General features: G+C 38.9%; 1 protein-coding gene across 1 annotated transcript; it reads left to right on the forward strand.

Annotated features, from left to right (window-relative positions):
• Positions 1-18664: 18664 nt before the first annotated feature.
• Positions 18665-21242, forward strand: LOC139196887 (uncharacterized). Its single transcript, XM_070823238.1, has 3 exons — positions 18665-19267; positions 19874-20947; positions 21090-21242. Exons 1-3 carry the CDS (start codon positions 18665-18667, stop codon positions 21240-21242), a joined length of 1830 nt encoding a protein of 609 aa, XP_070679339.1.
• The last annotated feature ends 495 nt before the right edge of the window (positions 21243-21737 follow it).

Consider the following 21737-nt stretch of genomic DNA (forward strand, 5'->3'; position numbering starts at 1 on the left):
CAGCAACAAGACTATATTGCAACCAGAAGATCGAGAAGGGAAATTCGAAAGCCTGCTCAATTTACTGATATTGTGGCATATGCACTTCCTGTTATTGAAGATGATATTCCATCCGCCTACAAAGAAGCTGTTATGAGTTCAGAGTGCGAGTTGTGGAAGAAATCTATGGATGAGGAGATGAAATCTCTTCATAAAAATGAGACTTGGAATCTAGTTCAGTTACCAAAGGGGAAGAAAGCAATTGGTTGTAAATGGGTGTATGCCAAAAAGATGGAATCTTTGGGAAAAGACGATGTAAGATTCAAAGCCAGATTGGTAGCTAAAGGCTACGCTCAGAAGGAAGGCATTGACTACAATGAGGTATTTTCTCATGTAGTAAAACATTCTTCTATTCGTATTTTGTTGGCTTTGGTTGTGCAGTTTGACCTTGAGTTGGCCCAACTTGATGTCAAGACTGCGTTCTTACATGGTGATTTGAAGGAAGAGATTTATATGTCTCAGCCATAAGGTTTTAAGGTTGCTGGAAAGGAAAATTGGGTTTGCAAATTGGAAAAATCATTGTATGGCTTAAAGCAGTCTCCAAGACAATGGTACAAGCGATTTGATCGATTTATGATCGGGCAAAAGTACACAAGAAGTCACTATGACCATTGTGTATACTTTCGCAAACTACAAGATGAAACCTTCATTTATCTGTTTTATATGTTGATGATATGCTTATAGCATGTAAGAGCAAAGTGGAGATTGAAAGATTGAAGACTCAACTAAGTAATGAATTTGAGATGAAGGACTTGGGAGAAGCTCGGAAGATACTAGGTATGGAAATTGAAAGAGATAGAGCGAATGGCAAGATTAGTCTGTGTCAGAAGCAATATTTGAATAAGGTACTACAACGTTTCAGGATGAATGAAAATTCAAAACCGGTTAGTACACCTCTTGCCTCTCATTTCAAACTTAGCGCTTCTATGTCTCTTAAAACTATTGAAAAGAGTCAGTACATGGCTCAAATTCCTTATGCAAATGTTGTTGGTAGTTTGATGTATGCTATGGTGTGTACTAGGCCTGATATTTCACAAGCTGTTAGTATTGTCAGTAGATATATGCATAATCCAGGAAAAGGGCATTGGCAAGTTGTGAAATGGATTCTAAGGTATATTCTGGGTACTGTGGATGTTGGTTTATTGTTCCAGCAGGATAAAGTTACTGGTCAATGTGTTGTTGGATATGTGGATTCTGATTACGCAGGTGATTTGGACAAGCGTAGGTCCACTACTGGTTTTGTATTCACTATTGCTGGAGGTCCAGTAAGTTGGAGGTCGATTCTGCAATCTACAATTGCTTTGTCGACTACTAAGGCAGAATACATGGCTATAACAGAAGCTATAAAGGAAGCCATCTGGCTTCAAGGGTTGCTTGATGACTTAGGGGTTCAACAAGACCATGTGGATGTTCATTGCGACAGTCAGAGTGCTATTCATTTAGCAAAGAATCAAGTTCATCATGCACGTACGAAACACATTGACGTGAGGTTCCATTTTGTTCGTGAGGTTATTGACGAGGGAGATATTCTTCTTCAGAAGATTGGGACCGCTGACAATCCTGCGGATATGTTAACAAAGCCAGTTTCATTGCACAAGTTTAAGCACTGCTTAGACTTGATTGGCATTTGTAAAATTTGTTGATTGCCCCCATGGGGGATTGGGAGACGACTATTAGGAGTTCTACTTAGAGGGTTTGAGCCAAGGTGGAGATTGTTGATTATTGGCTCAAACAAAGTAGTCTAAAACCAACAATTGATTTCGGCTACTTTTGTGGTCAAAATTGTTGGTTGGCATGCTACATGTAGGAAACAAAAATTACATGCAATTGTGCCTAACTCTTTTGACTTGATGGTAGGCCTTTGGCCATTGATGTCTTTGAGAAGCCACTTTCTTTGGCCTATAAAAGGAGGTGTAGGCATAACTCAAAAACAACAAGGAAGAGAGAAAAATAGCAAGAAGCCATTCGGCATAGAGAAGAATTTTCTCAAATTGTCTTGCTTTGTATTTTTGGTTTTCTCTTCCTATTGTAAGTGTGAGAACTTGGATTATTTGGGTCTTTGGGAAATTGAGTGATAAACACTATTGTATGTTCTCATTGATTATAGTGGAATACTCCGTTGTCTCCAAACTGGATGTAGGCATTGCCGAACCAGTATAAATCTTGGTGTTCTTGTTGATAGTGGTTTTATTTTGTTCTGTTTTATTTTTCACGTGCAATCAAATGCCGCTTCCGCACAACAGTATTTGCATATTTTTGTTAAGCTTTTTAGCCAAAATGGTTCCTGAGATTTGCATAACACATCACTTTGGTCCCTGAGATTGTCCACCATCAATGTCCTTCCGTGCAAAATTATGTTAAATAAGGATCAAAATGACAAATATACCCTCAATTAATAAGCAATGGGCCAAAATGATTTGACAAAAATTAAGGGTATTTTGGTCATTTTATTTTTATTTAATGGAGATTTTTTCAAGAAATAACCAAAATGATTGATGGTGGACAAACTTAGGGATCAGTTCTGTTAATTTCAAATCTTAAGGACCAAAATAAGGAGTTACGCAAGTATCAAAAACCCTTTTGAATAAAAAGCCTTTTGTTTAAGATGTCTCCTCTTTCCATACACCAAATGTGAAGTGTACCTGAACCAGTTAGTATTACTGTCAAATGTGTAAGTATTATATGTAAGATGGTATATATATGCGATTTGGACGAGCAGGAAACCACAAAACATTAGATTGAAGGATTTGAAATGACGTACATACACAAAAGAGGTTTGTAAATGACTAGTTGAAAAGAGCAGTCATTTCAAATATCTCTCTCTGATATTTTGCATTACTTATATAACTACTTTAACCTAAATCTCTTGATACTTGAACATCCTCCGTCTAGAGGACCCAAGAGCTTAGAAATGGCAAAGAGAAGCAGAAAAGACTACTTCTCTATATTTAAACCACTTAGTACTACGATGTTATAATATTTCTCTTAACGTATAAGTAAAAGGATTTTGGTTCGTTTCTCGTCAAATACGAATTTGAACCATATCATTGTTCATTCTCTCATTCCCTTACACTATGTTTGGATGAAAAAATTTAAGATTACTAAGGAATTTTAAAATGACGGAATTTTATTTTCTAGAATTTGTGAATTTTCTTGTTTGAAAAGAACAATGGAATTGAGAATGGAATTTGTTAATTTAAACTCTCAATCATAGAAATTAGGAAATAACACCTATTTACATGGAATTTAAATTTGGGAATTGGAGGCCCCAAATTCCAAATTTTTTTTTTCACACGGAAATTCTAAATTTCTATGTTTATAAATCCAAACAAGGGAATTGGTGCATGTCAATTTATAAATTCTGATTTTTATCCAAATTCCAAATTTATTTCCTTCATCAAAACATAGTGGTGTAGATAATAACGTCTATTAAAAAAAACTATATTTAAAACATAATTGAAATAAAGAGGCATGTTGATTTAGACCTAGTTGACTCACCATATTTTAGGAAAAATCTAGATTAATTGTTTTAGTAATTAATGTCTATTGAATTTATTATTGTATGATTGATTTTTTTTTTTTTTTACTAATTTGCTATAGATAAATAAGGAAAATTATTTTAAAAATCTTGATTAAATGCATTATTTGATCCACCTTTTGGATTTTGAAAACTTGCATTGCCGCCATAAGAACAATTTGTTAGCCATAAAGCCTATTGCTGAGGTAGAATAAAATGTTTGTTTTAAAATTAAAAAAACAACTTAATACTACGGTCTACTGATATTTCTCTTTACTTGTAAGTGTATGGTTTTAGATTCAATTCTCGTCAAAGACGAATTCCAACTAAATTAGTATGGCAAACTCATTGTGAGCCTTAGCCTACTCTCCCAACCCAACCCATAGTATAAATAATATTATTGTTTTTAGTACAATAATATATTTTACCCTAAGGGGAGGGGGAGTTCGGCTAAGCCACATAATGAGCAACCTAATTTGGTATCGAATTCGCCATCTACGAGATTCAAATCTAAGACCTTTCACGTATAAGTGAAAAGAAATATTACTAGATCGTAGTAGTGAGTGACCATAATATAAATAGTATTGATTGTATTAAAAAAAAAAAAAAAAAAAAAAACTCGAATACCATCAAAACATGGACACTTAGGCTGCATAAAAAAACAATAAAAAATGGACACTTAGGCATTATCAATTGAAACCTTATCAATAGGTAAATAAATCCTATCACATCATATCTGCAATAGATACCAAAATTTATAGGGGTGTGCTATCCACACACTCCATTTTACTTCTCATACACCCCTTGATAATTTTTGTCCGTTGATTTTTTTTTAATTCATATGATCCGACGGTCGAAAATTAAAAAGGTGTGTGAGAAGTAAAATGAGGTGTGTGAATATCACACCCCAATCTATATATCCAGATTATACAAATGTTAACCAATAAACTTTATTTATACATTTAGTATCAAACTCATCAAGATTATCTACACATTCGGTATCAAACACATCCACATTACAACTATATAAGACTCAAATATAATAAATTTTACATAAAAATTAATTTGTTTCACATAAATAATATTAAATTAGAAAACTGATGGTTGACAAGAAAATAAATTGTAGAGGGGTAAAATAGGCATGAAATGAAATGATAAATGGGAACGCTATTAATTAACCTCATCATCTCACTCTGGTAAGTTTTTAACATAAAAATGAGTAATGCTAGGTAAATTAAATTTACAACTATGTAATATGTCATTAATAGAAAATAAGCATGTTAATCATCACTTAAATGATAATTACATAAAAATTAATTTATTTCACATAAATAATATTAAATTAGAAAACTGATGGTTGACAAAAAAAATAAATTGTAGAGGGGTAAAATAGGCATGAAATGAAATGATAAATGGGAACGCTATTAATTAACCTCATCAGCTCACTTTGGTAAGTTTTTAACATAAAAATGAGTAATGCTAGGTAAATTAAATTTAAAACTATATGTAATGTGTCATTAATAAAAAATAAGCATGTTAATCATCACTTAAGAAATAATTGTCATGTTAATTACACGATATCTTTCAGTTATTCACTCAAATACACCATGTATAGCCGACCACTCTCCACCAATAGGGCCGACCACCCTTCTATAAATACTCATCTTATCCCACTAAAATGCTAAGTCATTTGCTACTTACAAACTTCTAAACACATTCTTTTTATAATTCTAAGCCAAATCCCCCATTCATCATGGGCATATGAGGTTTTTTATCGTAATTTTAAGTGTTATTATGTTGCAGGTACATTTTCTTTAAAGAAAAAGATGGCAGAAATTTGCTTCTAATATAATTTGGTTGACTTCTACTTTTCAACAAAATAAATCCTCATAAATTCACATAATTGGCCACTTCTCTATGGGACCTTTGTTGATTTTGTTTTTACTCAAACGCGCGTGATATTAATTAAAATAGTAATAACCAAATGGGCAAGACCAGATGACCCTACGAACCTCAATGTTAATGGCAGAGGAATTTTATTTGATGATTTTTGTATTTTTATTAAAAATAGAACGACCCAGAAAATGTGCACATTAGTCATTTCCCACAATCTGAAAATGCTGCCAAAAACCAATTTTCAAAACCAAACATAAACAAGACCAATTTTTTTTAAATATTTTATTCTGTAAACAAGAAAATGATATAAACGTCGAATCCAGCGAGAGCTTGTAACTAATTAAGTAGGACATTAAAGTGCCTGATTATATTGAAAGTAAGTCAAAGTAGGTGAATGATCTATTATCCTCATGCAAAGTCAAATTAAACACATCCTAAACCTCGGATTAGTACGGTAACCCCACTTCTAATAAGAGAAATGCTAAAAACCTCTACACTAACCATTGTATTTGAACCTTTTTACTTCTTCAAATGACATTTGTCATTTGTTACACAAAAAACAAGAACTTAATGCCTTCGAAATTTCATTTTTTATTTTTCATTATTATTTTTAACCCTTTTTTTGTGTGTTATATGACACGTCTCAGTCGCACTTCTTCAAATCCAAATAAAAGGTTAGTGGTGCTAGCACTCCCACTCCCAATAAATGGGTTAAAATTCACCTTGACAAAACAAAGAAAGGACATAAACATAAAAGGTGGATGATATTACAAAAATTAAAAAAGAATCCCCACTAAATTTTCTTAATTAAAAAAATGTATATATTAGCCTGCAGAGTGTTTATTTACTGAGCAGTTGGCTTTGTTCTATGTTTGTCATCGATCTTTACTTTGACCAGGATTTAGTCAAATACAGCACAATTCACAGACGGTTCAACGACTAATTATGTTTCATCTTCGGTCATACTGCTGGTAGGTAAGTTAACATTTAACATTAAACTCTTGACCTTAATATATTATTATATGCAACAAAATATAATGTTACCTTATTTCCTCCACAAGCACACCCACAAATGGACAAGTTTAGGTGGCAAATTTTAATTAGAGGCTTAATTGGATTACGCGCAAGTTCTTTGTCTTCGTAACTCATTTTTTACGTCTAGCGCAAGAGGTTAAAAATATTTTCAGCATCTGAAGTTTTGTTTTGACTTTTCCCTTTCACAACATAGGTTGTATAAAGAAAACACGTTTAATTAACACCAAAAACATTATTAGGCTGAGGAAAATGTTTTGGGAAATGGTTTTCACATTTCCTTTTTTTCACTATGCACACCTTTATTTATTTACGTCTCTTAATTCTCTTTTTATTTATTTAATTCAATGATCATAAATAAATATAAATATGTAGCTAGACAAAAATGTGTTGAAATTTTGAAAATTACTTCTCAGTATTCTTCATGTACATGCTTATGAGATCCTATGTCAACATCATGAAACTGATGGTAGATTTCCATAAGATCTCAACTTTGTATTTGATCCAAAAATGTCATAATCCAAGACATGTCTTCTGTTTGTCATGGCACTAAAAGTCGAAGGAAAAAATATATTCGATGATACAATTTATTTGTAATATGGTAGGCCATTATAGTAAATTAGTGCTTGAGCTCTCTACATTTTTACATGATTAATATTGATATGAACCTTCTAAATTATTTTCCCCTTTGGCACTCTGCTAAAATGGATGGCTTTATTTTTTTTTTTTTTTGAGGAATTACAGAGGGGGTCTTAGTCCATTTTCGGTTTTTACAGATCACCCATCAAAAGAGAATGCTAGTAGCGGGACTTGAATCTAAGTCTTGGTCTAGTGAAGAGAACACTCATTACCAACTCAACCAACCCTCGTTGACAGATGGCTTGATTTTTCAATTGTCTAGGAAGGTTATCAAAAGTCTAAAGTAGTCTAATGATATTGTGCAATGTAGGTATCCATGGATCCTAATTGAAGCACTTAATTGATTGCCTATAGGCTTGTGATTGACCAATCAGAGCTAAGTAACATGGAATTTGACTTGATTAGTGATAAATAATCATGGTTAACCAATCTCATACAACTAAATATGACTTGCTTTGCATTCTCTCGAAGCAGTTAATTAATAGGAATCTTGTGTGCTTAGTTAAACAAGTACATGTTTTAGTTTAAACATAAACAACATTATGGTGTTTCTGCTTTATACACGCGTGCTTATGCTTTTTAAAGAAGACTGTATATTGTGGGAATAACATTTGATATGTTGTATCATTTTCGTTTTGGAACCAAACTAATAGTAAGTGATTAATTTTAGTTTGACAAAATAATAATAATAAGATAAGTGGATTTAGAGGCTCTTCGCAAATGTTCCTGAAAAAAAAATAGAGAGAGATGGAAAATGGGTTGGATTCGGTATGAACACAAAATATACGTCTAACCTAGGCACAAGCGAAAAATAACATGCATGAAGCACAAACACAAGAAGAACTCGAGTAGGCACAAGTCATTTAATATTGCATTCTAATTCATTAAAAGTATAGAGTTATTCATATTGTTAAAAAGTTTAGATATCGTAACACTTTTTGAAAAATATAATCTAGCAGATTGAGCTACAAATCCGTTACCAGATTTTGAGAAATTTAATTTAGCACAATAATTAAGTAATGGAATAATCTAAAATAGCATCTAATAATGCATTAGACATTCAAGCTAAATCTCACTAGAGAACTTAGCCTATTTATCTAAGAACAATGTTTGGCTACTTAAGGATGAGTAGGAACTCTTGCTCAAAATTCTTTGTGTTCGAACCACAGAGCTTCGTGCTTATGATCAGAACCGTTAATATTATGAATCATTTTGTAAATACCACCTCTACAAAAGATGAATTAAATGTAAGATTGTTTAGTCAATCTATTGTAGCAAATATATAGACAGGTTCGCAATACTTTTATCAATTCCGTTCATTTGTTTTTATACAATTTGATGACTAAAAGACTTCAGTTTTAATTAATTTTTTGCAGAGGTAGTCTTTATAGGGTAATTTGTAATATAAACAATTCCAATCACCAACACGAAGTTCTATGAATCAGCAATAAACAATTTTGAGTAGAAACTCTTACTCATCCTTTGAGTAGCCAAATATTGTTTTTTTTTTATCTAAAACCCTTGTTACTTAATTAATATTCATCAACTTTCTAAATCATATTGATGGTTGCTTGATAGGGACACATGATAATGGGGTGGTGAGGTCCCCAAATCTGTGTTGTAAGTGTCAAATGGTAAATTTCAAGAAAACGAAAAACCAAAATGTAAAAACACTTCATAAAAATGTGCAGTTAATTTTAAGATTTTTGAATTAGTGAGAAATTTCAATGTGAATGTTTGATTACGTAACTCTTATATTAGGTGGGACCAACATAGAGTCTAAGTTTTTTTTTTGTTTGACCAAATGATATTATCTACACTAAAGGGGAGATGATGAGCTTAACCTTACAATGAGTTAGCAATAATATGGTTCAAATTTTCTTTTGATGAGAATCGAACCTAAGATCTCTCAATTACAAGTGAAGAGGAATATCATTAAACCATAGTACTAAGTGGCGACCAACATAGAGTCAATTAGAATCAAAATACATGTTGATTTACCTTTGTTGTAGCCTTTGAGTTATATTTTACTCAACAACTTAATGTAATGACCCATTCCAAAAAAGGGGGGCAGCGAGTACGCAATCGATAAGTAGATATGGTCTGACCCCACACAACAAATACATATTTAACGAAGTATATTCGGCATGCCCCATACAGGATAGATCTTCTAGCCTAGCACCAAGGTGATTTTTTTTCTTTCAAATATTTCATATTTTTACGATAAGTGCCCTATAAATGACATGATCGAGCGCCTCTATCCAAGTTTATCAGGTTTTCTATCCTCAATTTTAAAAGTCTAAACTCAAAACCTGTGTGGTTGTGGGGACCAAAAATCCAATTTACCTTTCTCTATCACCTCTTTGTTTAAAGAAATATATGCTTACATGGAGGCAATTCCAGGGTAGCTGTCCACCCATAAACTCAAAATCTTGCAATTTGCCCCATGATTGTCCTCACATGGATTCCAACCCCAAAACAAGTTTTCTTTAATGCTTACAAGGTATTACCTAAAACAAACCTTAATTGCATTTCTTTTAGAATTAGTTTAAATTTTTGTAGGGTACCCTAGCCCACATGGGATTTCAACCTCAAAACAATTTTTTTTTTTTTAACAAACGATACTATCTATATTAAAGGAGAGGGGGAAGTGAGTTAAACCTCACAATGGGCTGACCATAATAATGTGGTTCAAATTCGCCTTTGACGAGAATTGAACCTAATACCTATCACTTACAAGTGAAAAAGAATACAACTAAACAGTAGTACTAAGTGGTACCTAAAAACAATTTTTTAGGTGATGCTATCAACACACATTCTCTTAATTTCTATCATTTGATATTCTTCAATTCATTTAATATGAGAACCAAAAATTGGAAGGGACATGTAAAAGGTAAAAAGGAACGAGCGGATAACGTTAAATTTTTTTTGTTTTCCAAAACCGAAGTCATTGATTTCATTTTTGGGGCAGGCGTGAATGCAGCCAAGGAACACCAACCAAATTGGTCTCCACATGGGGTGTGCCTCTACAATACCACAAACCCCACCAATCTTGCTAGTTTCTCTTTCTTGTAAACAAAAAGATTTATTAAAGTAGAAATATAGAAAAAATAATGTATTACTCTCTCTTTTGAAGCACATTTAATTTAATAGTGAGTTATTTTCTTCTTTTCATTTAAATAATTTTTGTCCGTAGTCTTCGGTGATAAGAGCATTCCAGGTTTAAAGGGCTGTGGTGGGGGCAAATACACCGCATGTTCCTTTCGAAACCGTAACAGTGGATCAACATGCAGCTACATCTCTTAGGACGTCATCAGGATTGGATGCAGGAGCAAACCACTCTCAGATTTTATCCAAGCCATGATAAAGTTGGCATGGAATACTAATCAAATTAGATGAATTAGTTATGAGCACGTTGATGAGTAATTGATCACCGCCGTTTGGATCTAATATGTTGTGGTCCTCATTATCCTCTTCCTTAACCTAAATCCCAAATTTCTCTGACTTTCTTCCTCTCTCTATTTTGACCCCAAACAAAAGTCATCTTCAAAGCTCAAAAACACAATGAAAGAAATTATAGTAAAAACGTCGAATTGGGGCTCTGAATCGACCGAAAAACCTTGAAATTCATAAGCATACCCTAAACTTTTATGTGTGAAAAAAAAATGTCAAGATGAGCCTGGAACTATTCTGGTTCCTTCATGACTCCGCCTCTGATCATGCATAATTTTAACATTGGAATAATAAATATGTGATGAGTAATATAACCCTTTGAACGTTGTAGTTTGTGGATTTTGTTATTTACTCAATAACCTAAATCATTTTTGTATGAATGTACGCTTGATATTAAGGGTTTTGAGGTAGTAGGATTTTGAGAAAATGAAGAGTGTTTCTAGGTTTTATTTTTGTATTTTTATTTTCCAATTGATTTGTAAAACATAACACAAAAGAAGTAATTCCCCCCAATTTAACAAAAAATTATGTTATTGTAAAAACACATCCAATAATTAGCACAAAGATAGTACAATTAACATAATAAAAGGACAGGTGTCGGACGATAAAGTTAAGTATAAGAAAATCGAAGTGTTTGGGGCCTAATTATGCAAAGCCATAGATTAGAGAAAAAGAATAGGTACAGCCAAACACACACATAACCAAATTGTGATTGGTTTGTCCTTACTCTCATCCACGTTCTCTAATAAAAAAGGATTAACAAAAGTAATTAAAGACCTTAATTCACATTGCTTCTACGCTTATCCACAGCACTAATGCTGTTTTAACTTTTATTAGTATTAAACAAAACAAAAAATGCTGACCAGAATTCACATTGCTTTCATCAAAACGTTGTTATGCATTGCAGCCTTGCAGCCACCACCAAAACGACAAATTTTAATGCAAATTTTAATCCAATAGGCAGAATTTGCATACAATCTTAACTGTCATTTATAAATTTATTCAAATTGATATTACTATCCTAAATAACATTCAAGAGAGAGACGGTTGAACCAATATGTAGTAAGTAGATGAATAGAGGGTGATGGTTTAAATCTGAGATACAATGAATTAATGAATAACTCCTTATACACCAAAGTAGTCCACCGATTACAATGATCATAGTTATGGTCCAGTGGCGAAGCCATAATTTATTAGGGCGGACGAAATTTAAAAGGATAAAAGGTCCTAATAAAATGTAGCCAACCAAATCCTAACATGTTTACAAATCTAGTCGGGTAATACTACAATTAGTACATATCAAACACAACTACAAATAATGACCACCTTGAACCAAAAGAACAAGACCATGAAAACCATCAAAAACAAAGAGGCAACATAAGACTAAATTCATTAGACTGAAAAGGGTACCTAGAGACCGAAAAAAAATAGAGGGAAATAAAATGCTAAAATGCAGACGAATGAGCCACTGACATGCCCTTGGAGCACTTGGGAAGCTGGAAATTTTATTAATAGCAGAAGCGGCTCAGTTGGCAGCTCCACATACGACTCATTTTCTTTGAACACAAGCTCCCTCTCCACCTCATTTCTCTTCCTCTCATCCAATCCGTAAATATGCAAGCTCCTGATCAACTCTACCCAAAAAAAAAAAAAAAAAAAAACTCTTTTAAAAAAAATGAAAAAACAAACAAAATTCAACAAGCAGAAAAAGCAGAAAGATTCAATATTTGGAGAGAAAAGGGAAAAATTGGAAAACGGGGATGGTGCGTTTTGATGAACTCATCATGGTTGATGGTGTTCTTGAAGACTAGGAGAGATCTCAGCACAATCACATATATCTAGGGAAAGGAGAGATAACATCAAGGTGTTGTTGGGGTGGAAAAAGTAAAAAAACGAAACTATTCCGTGCAAGCTCAGAGGAATCAAAAAGGTAAATTCTTGCTCTTAGGTCAAGTTCCAACTACCAGAGATACGACCGCACCTCTTTCATCCTATGTGGTTTTCGGTTATGGTTGTTTACTACAAAAAGTGTGTGCAGAACAATGATGGTCTCTTTTCTTCTTACACTGTTTGATTAATATAATCCTTTTTCATATACGACCTTTGCGAAAAGGTGATCACACTTGGCGGTTGGCGGCATCACCAAAGAGATAGTCTAATTAATTATTTTCGCTCGCAATTAGAAGCCCCATTATTTGTAGGGGTTTCTTAATCTCTCTATCACATATGCGCACAATCACTCATATTTGCGCTCAACTCACTTTCTTGTTGTGACATTTTACTTTCACATCCACATATGTTTAACTTCAAACTTCAAACTTCAAACTTGAAAAGTTATTTATTGACTTGTAAAAAACTACCAATTTATCTTCTGTACTTTAATTTTAGTCAATTACCCTCTTGAACTTGTAAAATTAGTCAATTACTCTCTTCCCTTTAGATTTTCTAACTTTCCTTCCAATACTCCGCCAAATGTTTTCCACATGAACAATTTTTTAGGGTAAAAAAGTTATTTGTTCCTCCACTAAAACCCAACCCGATTTGTTTTCTTACTTTGAATTCTCATCTCCTTTCTCCACAGCGACTCTCATCATCACAACTCTTCCAGACATGTAGCTGTGGTCGTTGCGAAGCCTGAGGAAGATGAAGAAGAAGACACAGAAGAAGGAGCTGATAGCGGATATGTTGTGAATGCCTCGTACGTATTAGCGCCATCATTGGGGGACGGCAGAGGAGAGGGTGTGTCATTCATGGATGGGGTTAGGGAGAAGGTTGAAGGTTGATAAGGTGCGGGCATCAAAGGTGACGGCCAAACATTGAGAAGGAGGTTATGGCGGCAGATGAGATAAATTTGTGAGTGGTGACGGCTACAATGCCATTTCTAATTCTTGTTTTATTATCCAAACAGACAATTTTGTTGATAAGTTATAAAAAATGGGTGTAGTACTAAAAAATAGATACACGTTATTATAATTGTTTGGGCCCAAAATAATAGTTTGGGCCGAGTATAGAATCATTCTCGGCCCGGAAGGCCTTGCGACAAGAATACCATGGATCGTTTAGTACGTGGGCCTCCAAACCTAGGTCGGCTAGGTCATAACGCAAGAAGTCGAGTCCTAATGCAATGAGGAGTCTCGGCAAGACCCGGAAGCGAATCCGGCTCGGTTAAGGACTAGGTTCACAATCCTAGTGAAAGTAGGACTGGTCGAGTTGGTGCTGATCAGGAGAAGAAGACCTAGTCCGAGTAGGTTTTTAACTCGACCTTGGAGGGAGCCGTTGCTATAAATAGAAGAGACTGCGCATCATTGAAGCCCCCTGCAAATCAATACAAAACTGCCATGCGCAAACTCTCAACAACTTGAGATTTTTTTCTTTCTTTTTCGCTGACACATCTTCCGTTGGCATCAACAGCACTGTGGAAGCAACCGGTGATATCTTAAGTCGACATAGATAGCTCTGTCACCGTAGAATCAGTCGATCTCGCAGTATCTTCCGTTGGCATCAACAACACTGCGGCGAGAACGGTTGATTACCTATCCAAGTCTCGGTCGAGGAGGATTTCCGGATCCTTATTGATTGAGGTCATCTCATTAGCCTTCTCGGCGAAGTGAGGTGTTACGGTATATCGAGCTCGGCGCTTTGCTCGCCAAGTTATTTTATGATTGGATATTCCCAAGTGGGATTTAGAGTTCGGCATTCGGACGGCCGAACCACGTTCACCATTAAAACTTATATTTGCTTTGAGTATTTGTGCCCTTACACTCTGGTGTCGATTCGGCGTGAGTTTACTCTGACGAATAACATCAATGTGACTGAATCCGATGACGACGACTCGTGAACTTCGTAAGAATAGTAACCTTGTCTTCAGGTTCGAGAGCCCAAGAGGTCGAGACGTGTTCCTTTCTCGGCCACAATCGCAAGACGCAGAAGTCAGCCGCGCACCCAACGCAACATCAACAAAATTTACTCCTCGGCCGAGCTCGGCCGACGAGTTGGCATGCCCCGCATTCACCGAAGGACGTAGTTAGCTTATAGATTACTCGGCCTGCGCGCCACGTAGGCTTGGTAGTTTCTAGGGTCAACATTTTGGCACGCCCAGTGGGACTCAGTGCTAGACTACGAAGTTCATGCCAATTGAAACACGATCGGTAAAAAAGAAAACAGCTATGGGAAAGTCGACAGCCGATCTACCAAATCAGAACGCAGGACACCATGTGCCACAAGCGCAGAATCCCATCAGCGCCGTGACACCTGAGTCCACGAGCGCAACTCGCCGAGAGAGGGAAGTCAATCTCAGCGGTCAGGTTCGCAGTCTTGAAATTCCAGACAGGAACACTTGCGTTCTCAATGAAGGAGTAATAGAAGATTGTGATGAGGATGGTGGCGAAGGATCCGATCCACCCACAAGGTCGTTTCTTCGAAAACGGCTTGACGAGCAATCTCGGACAGTTGAACAGACATTGAGTCGAGGAATCGATAAGCTTCATGACGTGATACGCAATTCCAGTGAAGCACAAACCAGATTACTCGAAATACTGGTTAGTAAGGTCAGCGATGGTAGAATTTTCGATCTTGCCCAGCATTTGCCGCCGAGGAATAATCTGTTATCAAGTGCACCGGCCGAGCCAATTCCTGCTCGGCTCAGACCGCTTCAATTGGAAAGAGGAGGAGGGTCGAATAATAGGTCAGACGGATCTGACCAGAGAGCGGAAGTAACGCCCGTCGATCTGACCGAAGTTCAACGGATGATCGATTCGGCCATGAAGAAAGGGCTGAAGTTCCATAAGTGTATACACCCGTACCCAGCTTACGTGGAACAGGTCGAATACCCTAGAGGTTTCAAGATCCCGAATTTTAGCCTTTTTACCGGAGAATCATCCTTATCCTCGTTGGAACATGTAGCTCGTTTCACCGCACAGTGCGGAGACGTTAATAGTGACTTTCACAAGTTGCGACTTTTCAATTTTTTGTTGACCGGCTCAGCGTTCGCCTGGTATATTAACCTCCCACCGAACTCCGTCCAGAGTTGGGAGGAGTTGGTCGAGAAATTTCATGAGCAGTTTTATCGACCGGGAATGGAAATGTCAGTATCCTCACTAGCAAGGATGGCTCAGGCGTCCGACGAGTCACCAATGGATTATCTTACTAGATTCAAATCAGCTAGAAATTGGTGCCGAGTGCCTTTCCCCGAAGTTGAATTCGTCAGACTTGCTCTGAACGGTCTTGACGTCGAATACAAAAAGAAATTCTTGGGGGCAAACTTTCGGGATATGTACGAATTAGCCCAGCATGTCGAGCAGTATGATTATTTGCTCCGCGAGGAAAAGATTTCGAAAGCTCCATCTCGGGGGATGATTTACAAGAATCCTACTGTCAGTTATGCATCAACCGAGGATGAATGCGTTAGTGTGGATGCAGCTGAGATAGTGATAGACAAGTCATACGTCTGCAAGGCACTGACTCAAGTTGATTTTAAGGAAGTCAAAACCCGCTCGGCTACTGAAGGAGCACTGAAACCGTCGAAAGTTTATACTTTTGATATTACAAAAGCCGATGCAATTTTTGATCAACTATTATCAGCAAGGATCATCAAACTTCGACCTGGGCACAACATTTCCAAGGCCGAATAGCTTAAAGGGAAGATATATTGCAAATACCACAATTCAAGCAAACACACGACAAACAATTGTGTCGTGTTTCGAGACAACGTCCAAAGCTGGATTGATAATGGCAAACTGAAATTTCCAGAGAAGAAGATGAGTGTTGATACTGACCCGTTCCCCACGGCAACAGTAAATATGGTCGATGCGTGCCTCCCTAAAGACAAAGGGAAAGGGAAGGCCGAAGATGTTGCGACGCAACGCTTTCGGAATCAGAATTCTCGGTCGCGTTTCATGGTCGATTTTCGTTCAAACAAACCGCCTATAGCTTTAACGGGTCCCGCTATTGTCAAACCTATGATAGATTATACCACCGATGAAGACAGTGGGACAGCGGTTTTGTGCAGTAAATGTAGAGCAAAGGTCGGCAGTGAGCCAGAGGAGAAACCCTCTTCGCTTATAACGGAATGACCTACGGCCGCAACCCAGCAGAAGGTTGCCGACGTAGGCCAACATCAGGGGGTTTTTGATAGGCTCGGTCCCAAAGTGAGGATGGAAGAGGCACCCTCAGTCAGGCGGCGTCTTGATTTTAATACTTCATTTTACGACGAGGACTACTATAAACGTAATTCTAGCAGTTCGGAGTCATCGCGGAGCCAAAAGACTTTCAAACCTCCCAAACCTAGTGATCAACGTTGGTATACATATCATTCTTCGAAAGGCGTTTACACTGCACTGTCCAAATCCCAGAAACGCCGGCACCAAATGATAGATTGCATGGCCCGCCGACAAGCGGCCCAAGAAACTTCGGCTCCTTAATGGCGGCCGAAGGACACAATTGTTACTGATGATGAACGACCACCTCCAGCTATTATGACAGAGTTGGTTCAAGGGAAACGGCTGGTCAACCGAGATATTGAAACCACGTTCGAAGAGGCTGATAAACGGATCAAACTTCTTCTTCGGCCGGGGGAGATGAAGGCACGCCTCGAGCATTTCAGGCAAGAGGCCGAAAGAAAATTAGCCCCGCCGGCCACACAAGAACCTTTGGTTAAAATTCGACGGAATTTGCACCCACCGTTCCTCGGGGAGGCTTTGGAGTACATGCGAGAATTCCATAAGAAACATTCGGCCAATGATCTGTATGGCTTGCCGAAGGCATGTCAGGATACAATTGATTTAGTCCTGATTTGTCCTGATGCCGAGCGAATCATTCAGAAAACCTCAGACCCAGGATTGAAAGCAAGATTCCAGCACATACGAGAAGCTCGTGTCCTTGGATTTGAAGTCGACCCATACACTGATATCGATGCAGCCGACCTTCCGTTCTCAATGGAGGACCTTCAGTATTTACGATATCACTTCGAAGTATTTTCGGCTGTTTCTCTCTTCGGCCTTACGACTGATGAAATAGCACGTGTTGCGTGATTGGATGCTTAACTCGATACCAGGGATGCCCGGATACACTACCAAGAGCAGGCTCGGATCTTGATCCCAAGCACACTGTCACCTTCAACCTCACTTAAGGCAATCACGCAGAACCAACAAGCTACCGAAGCAACAACACATGATCAAACCCTTGAAAAAGGAGCAGAAGAGTCTCTTTGTCCAACTCTGACAACAACGGAAGCTGTAGTCGCCGACCAGACGAAAGACGAGGTTAACGAGGAGGATCCTAACCCGATGGGCCCATCCGTCTTGGATAACATGGAAATCAGTATGGTCCATGTGTTACCCGCTGCTTTTCAATCCAGCACAGCTCAGCCAAATTTCCTCGATGGTGATGTAGTCGCCGAGGAAGCCGGCCATGTTGATTTCGTATCCGTGGCCGAAGTTGACTCTACAACAAAAGATGACAATATCAAAACAGCTTTGGCCGAATTATTTCCTCGTTCACCATCGGCCAACCTCCATCATTTAAAGCCATTGTATGTGACGGCCCATATCGAGGGATATCTAGTTTCTAAAGTTTTTGTCGACTGTGGAGCTACCGTCAATATCATGCCTATGAACATCATGAAGGCCTTACGTCGCTCTAATGATGAACTTATTCTGTCAGGGATCACAATGAGTAGCTTCGTTGGCGACAAATCCCAAACCAAAGGTGTCCTTCCGCTAACAGTGAATATTGCCGGTCGCATTCACATGACCGCCTTTTTCGTGGTCGATTCTAAAACCGAGTATAATGCACTACTCGGTCGAGATTGGATTCACCAAACCAGCTGTATTCCTTCCTCATTGTATCAAGTGCTCGTTTTTTGGGACGGTAAATCGGTCACGGTTCACCCGGCCGATAGCCAACCCTTCGAAACCAACATGATCCAAGCACGGTATTATGATGACCACGTCGGCTATATTACTTTGCAAGGCTTCAATGATGAAGGACTGCCGACTCGGATTTCTGTTCAGAAAGCTATCGAGGTTGGCGCCGAGACTGTCCACCAGGATTCGGCGAGACTCGGATTAGCCAACTTTCTCCCCGAAGCCGATGTTTGACACCGATCGGGAGGAACGAAGGGCCGCGGTTTCATCTACTATGGAACGACTGCTGGCCCATTGGTATACTATATCTCAACAACCAAATTCGAGCGTTAACCTCGTCGAGTTCCTTGCCGAAGGAAATAATGGTCCTGTCTTATCCCTTGACAAAGTTCGAGCCGTCCCGGCCGAGCTCGAAGATCATCAGCCCCAAGTTAAGGACCCCCTGGAAGAGATTAATGTTGGGACGGTCGACGACCCACGCCCTTTGTTTATTAGTGCATTACTTCCCCAACAACTGAAGGACGAACTTCGTGCCTTTCTTACAGAGTTCAAAGATTGTTTTGCTTGGAGCTACCATGAAATGCCCGGCTTAGATCGCACTCTTGTCGAGCATGAATTACGTATTAAGCCCGGATGCAAACCTTTCCGGCAACCACCTCGTCGATTCTCGACCGAAGTGCAACTCGGCATAAAGGACGAACTGGTTCGACTTTTGAAAGCCGGGTTCATTCGGACAGCTCGATATGTGGAATGGTTGGCAAATATCGTTCCTGTCTTAAAAAAAAGTGGTGCACTGCGCATCTGCATTGATTTCAGAAATCTGAATCTGGCAACTCCCAAAGATGAGTATACAATGCCGATTTCAGATCTATTAATCGATGCCGCGGCGAATCATGCGATTTTATCCTTTATGGATGGACATGCCGGGTACAACTAAATTTTCATTGCCGAAGCCGATGTGCACAAAACTGCTTTCCGCTGCCCGGGGGCACTCGGCACTTACGAATGGGTTGTTATGCCATTCGGCCTCAAAAATGCCGGCGCCACATACCAACGGGCAATGAACACCATATTTCATGACTTAATTGGAACCATCGTCGAAGTCTATATTGATGATGTTGTAATTAAATCCAAACAACGGCGGACTCATGTGGATGATCTCCGACAAGCTTTCCTTCGTATGCGCCAACACAATCTCAAAATGAATCCTGCCAAATGTGCATTCGGTGTGTCGGCCGGTAATTTTCTCGGTTTCCTGGTACATCACCGTGGGATTGAAGTGGACGAAAATAAAGCACGTGCAATCATCAGTGCTCCACCACCGACTACGAAGAAACAGCTGCAGTCCTTACTCGGCAAGATAAATTTTCTCCGCCGATTTATAGCTAACTCGGCAGGGAAAATGAAAGCGTTTTCAACACTTTTGAAACTTAAGGACTCGGATACATTTGCGTGGACGAACGAGCATCAGGCGGCGTTCACACAAATCAAAGTCTCCCTCACAACACCACCTGTCCTTGTTCCACCTCGGCGCGGTAAACCCCTCAAACTATATATCTCGGCGGCTGAAGAGTCCATCGGCTGCCTCCTTGCCCAAGACAATGATGCCGGGCGAGAGCAGGCTATTTTTTACCTCAGCCGAAATCTTAATCCACCGGAGATCAATTATTCCGCCGTTGAGAAGCTCTGTCTTGCCGTGTTCTTCGCCACTTCCAAACTCCGGCATTACATGCTTCCGTCGGTCACACAAGTCATTGCCCAGACTGACGTTATCCGGTACATGCTTACCCGGCCAATCGTAAAAGGGAGAATTGGGAAGTGGACGATGGCGTTGTCCGAGTTTAGCCTACAATACGTGCCCCAGAAAGCTGTCAAAGGCCAAGCATTGGCCGATTTCCTTGCTCACCACCCTTCCCCCTATGGTTTTGGGGACACTGATGTCGAAATCGGCATGGTTGAGACACGCGACAACTATTGGACGATGTATTTTGACGGATCCAGTACTTCATCTTCGGCCGGCATTGGAGTTGTCATTCAATCTCCTAATCACGATCGTTGGTATTTTTCGCTTAAGTTGGATTTTGACTACACCAATAATCAGGCCGAATATGAAGCCCTAATCGTCGGCCTTGGCCTCCTTCATGACTTGCGGGCCACCCGTGCCCTCGTCCTCGGCGACTCTGAGCTTGTGATTAACCAACTTAATGGGTCTTTCCGCTGCATGAGTTGTACCCTGGCACCCTACCACATGGTTGCCAGCTATTTGGCCGAGTCCTTCGACGGTATTACGTTCGAACATATTTCCCGAATCCATAATACCGACGCAGATGAGTTGGCTCAAATTGCCTCTGGTGCACAACTCCTGAGGGGCAAGCTAGGCCGAGAAATACCGATGTTGCGACAATTATACCTGGCCTTGGTCAACCAGCAAATCCTCCGGCGCGATGATGTAATACGCACTCGAGTTATGTCTTTACCTTTGTTGCTAGACCGACAAGATATTATAGAGGTTTGCACCGTCGAGGCAACACCAGATGATTGGAGAAAGGCCATTATGCGGTACCTTGACAATCCCAATGGAAAACATAGTCGTAAGACACAAGTCCACGCCACGAACTATGTCACGTACCAAAACGAGTTATACCGAAAAGGGGAAGATGGATTGCTACTGCTATGCCTCGGCCCCCAAGAGGGTGCTCGGGCGGTCACAGAAGTCCATGAAGGGGTTTGCGGAGCTCATCAATCCGGACGAAAAATGCGATGGCTACTTCGACGACACAGTTATTTTTGGCCAAGAATACTAAAGGATTGTATCGAGTTTGCACGAGGATGCGTACAGTGCCAAATCCACGGGCCTATACAAAGGGTCCCGGCCGAATCGTTGCATTCGGTCATTAAACCATGGCCGTTTAGAGGATGGGCTATGGACGTAATCGGCAAAATCACGCCATCCTCCGGAGCTGCCAAACACGCATGGATAATAGTCGCAACCGATTACTTTACTAAGTGGGTCGAAGCAAAATCATATGCCGAGCTAACGTCTAAAGAAGTTTGCGACTTTGTGGAGGAACACATTGTGACCAGATTTGGCGTACCAGAAACGATCATAACTGACAATGGAACAATCTTCACAACCGAAAGGTTTAAAGAGTATACGGCAAATTTAAAAATTCAGCTCGAACAGTCTACACCGTATTATCCACAAGCGAATGGGCAGGCCGAGGCAAGTAATAAAGTGTTGATTGGCATCCTCGAAAAAATAATAAAAGAAAGACCCAGCATGTGGCACTTGAAGTTGA

This window comes from Malus domestica, chromosome 06 (assembly GCF_042453785.1).
Source record: "Malus domestica chromosome 06, GDT2T_hap1".
Taxonomy (NCBI): domain Eukaryota; kingdom Viridiplantae; phylum Streptophyta; class Magnoliopsida; order Rosales; family Rosaceae; genus Malus; species Malus domestica.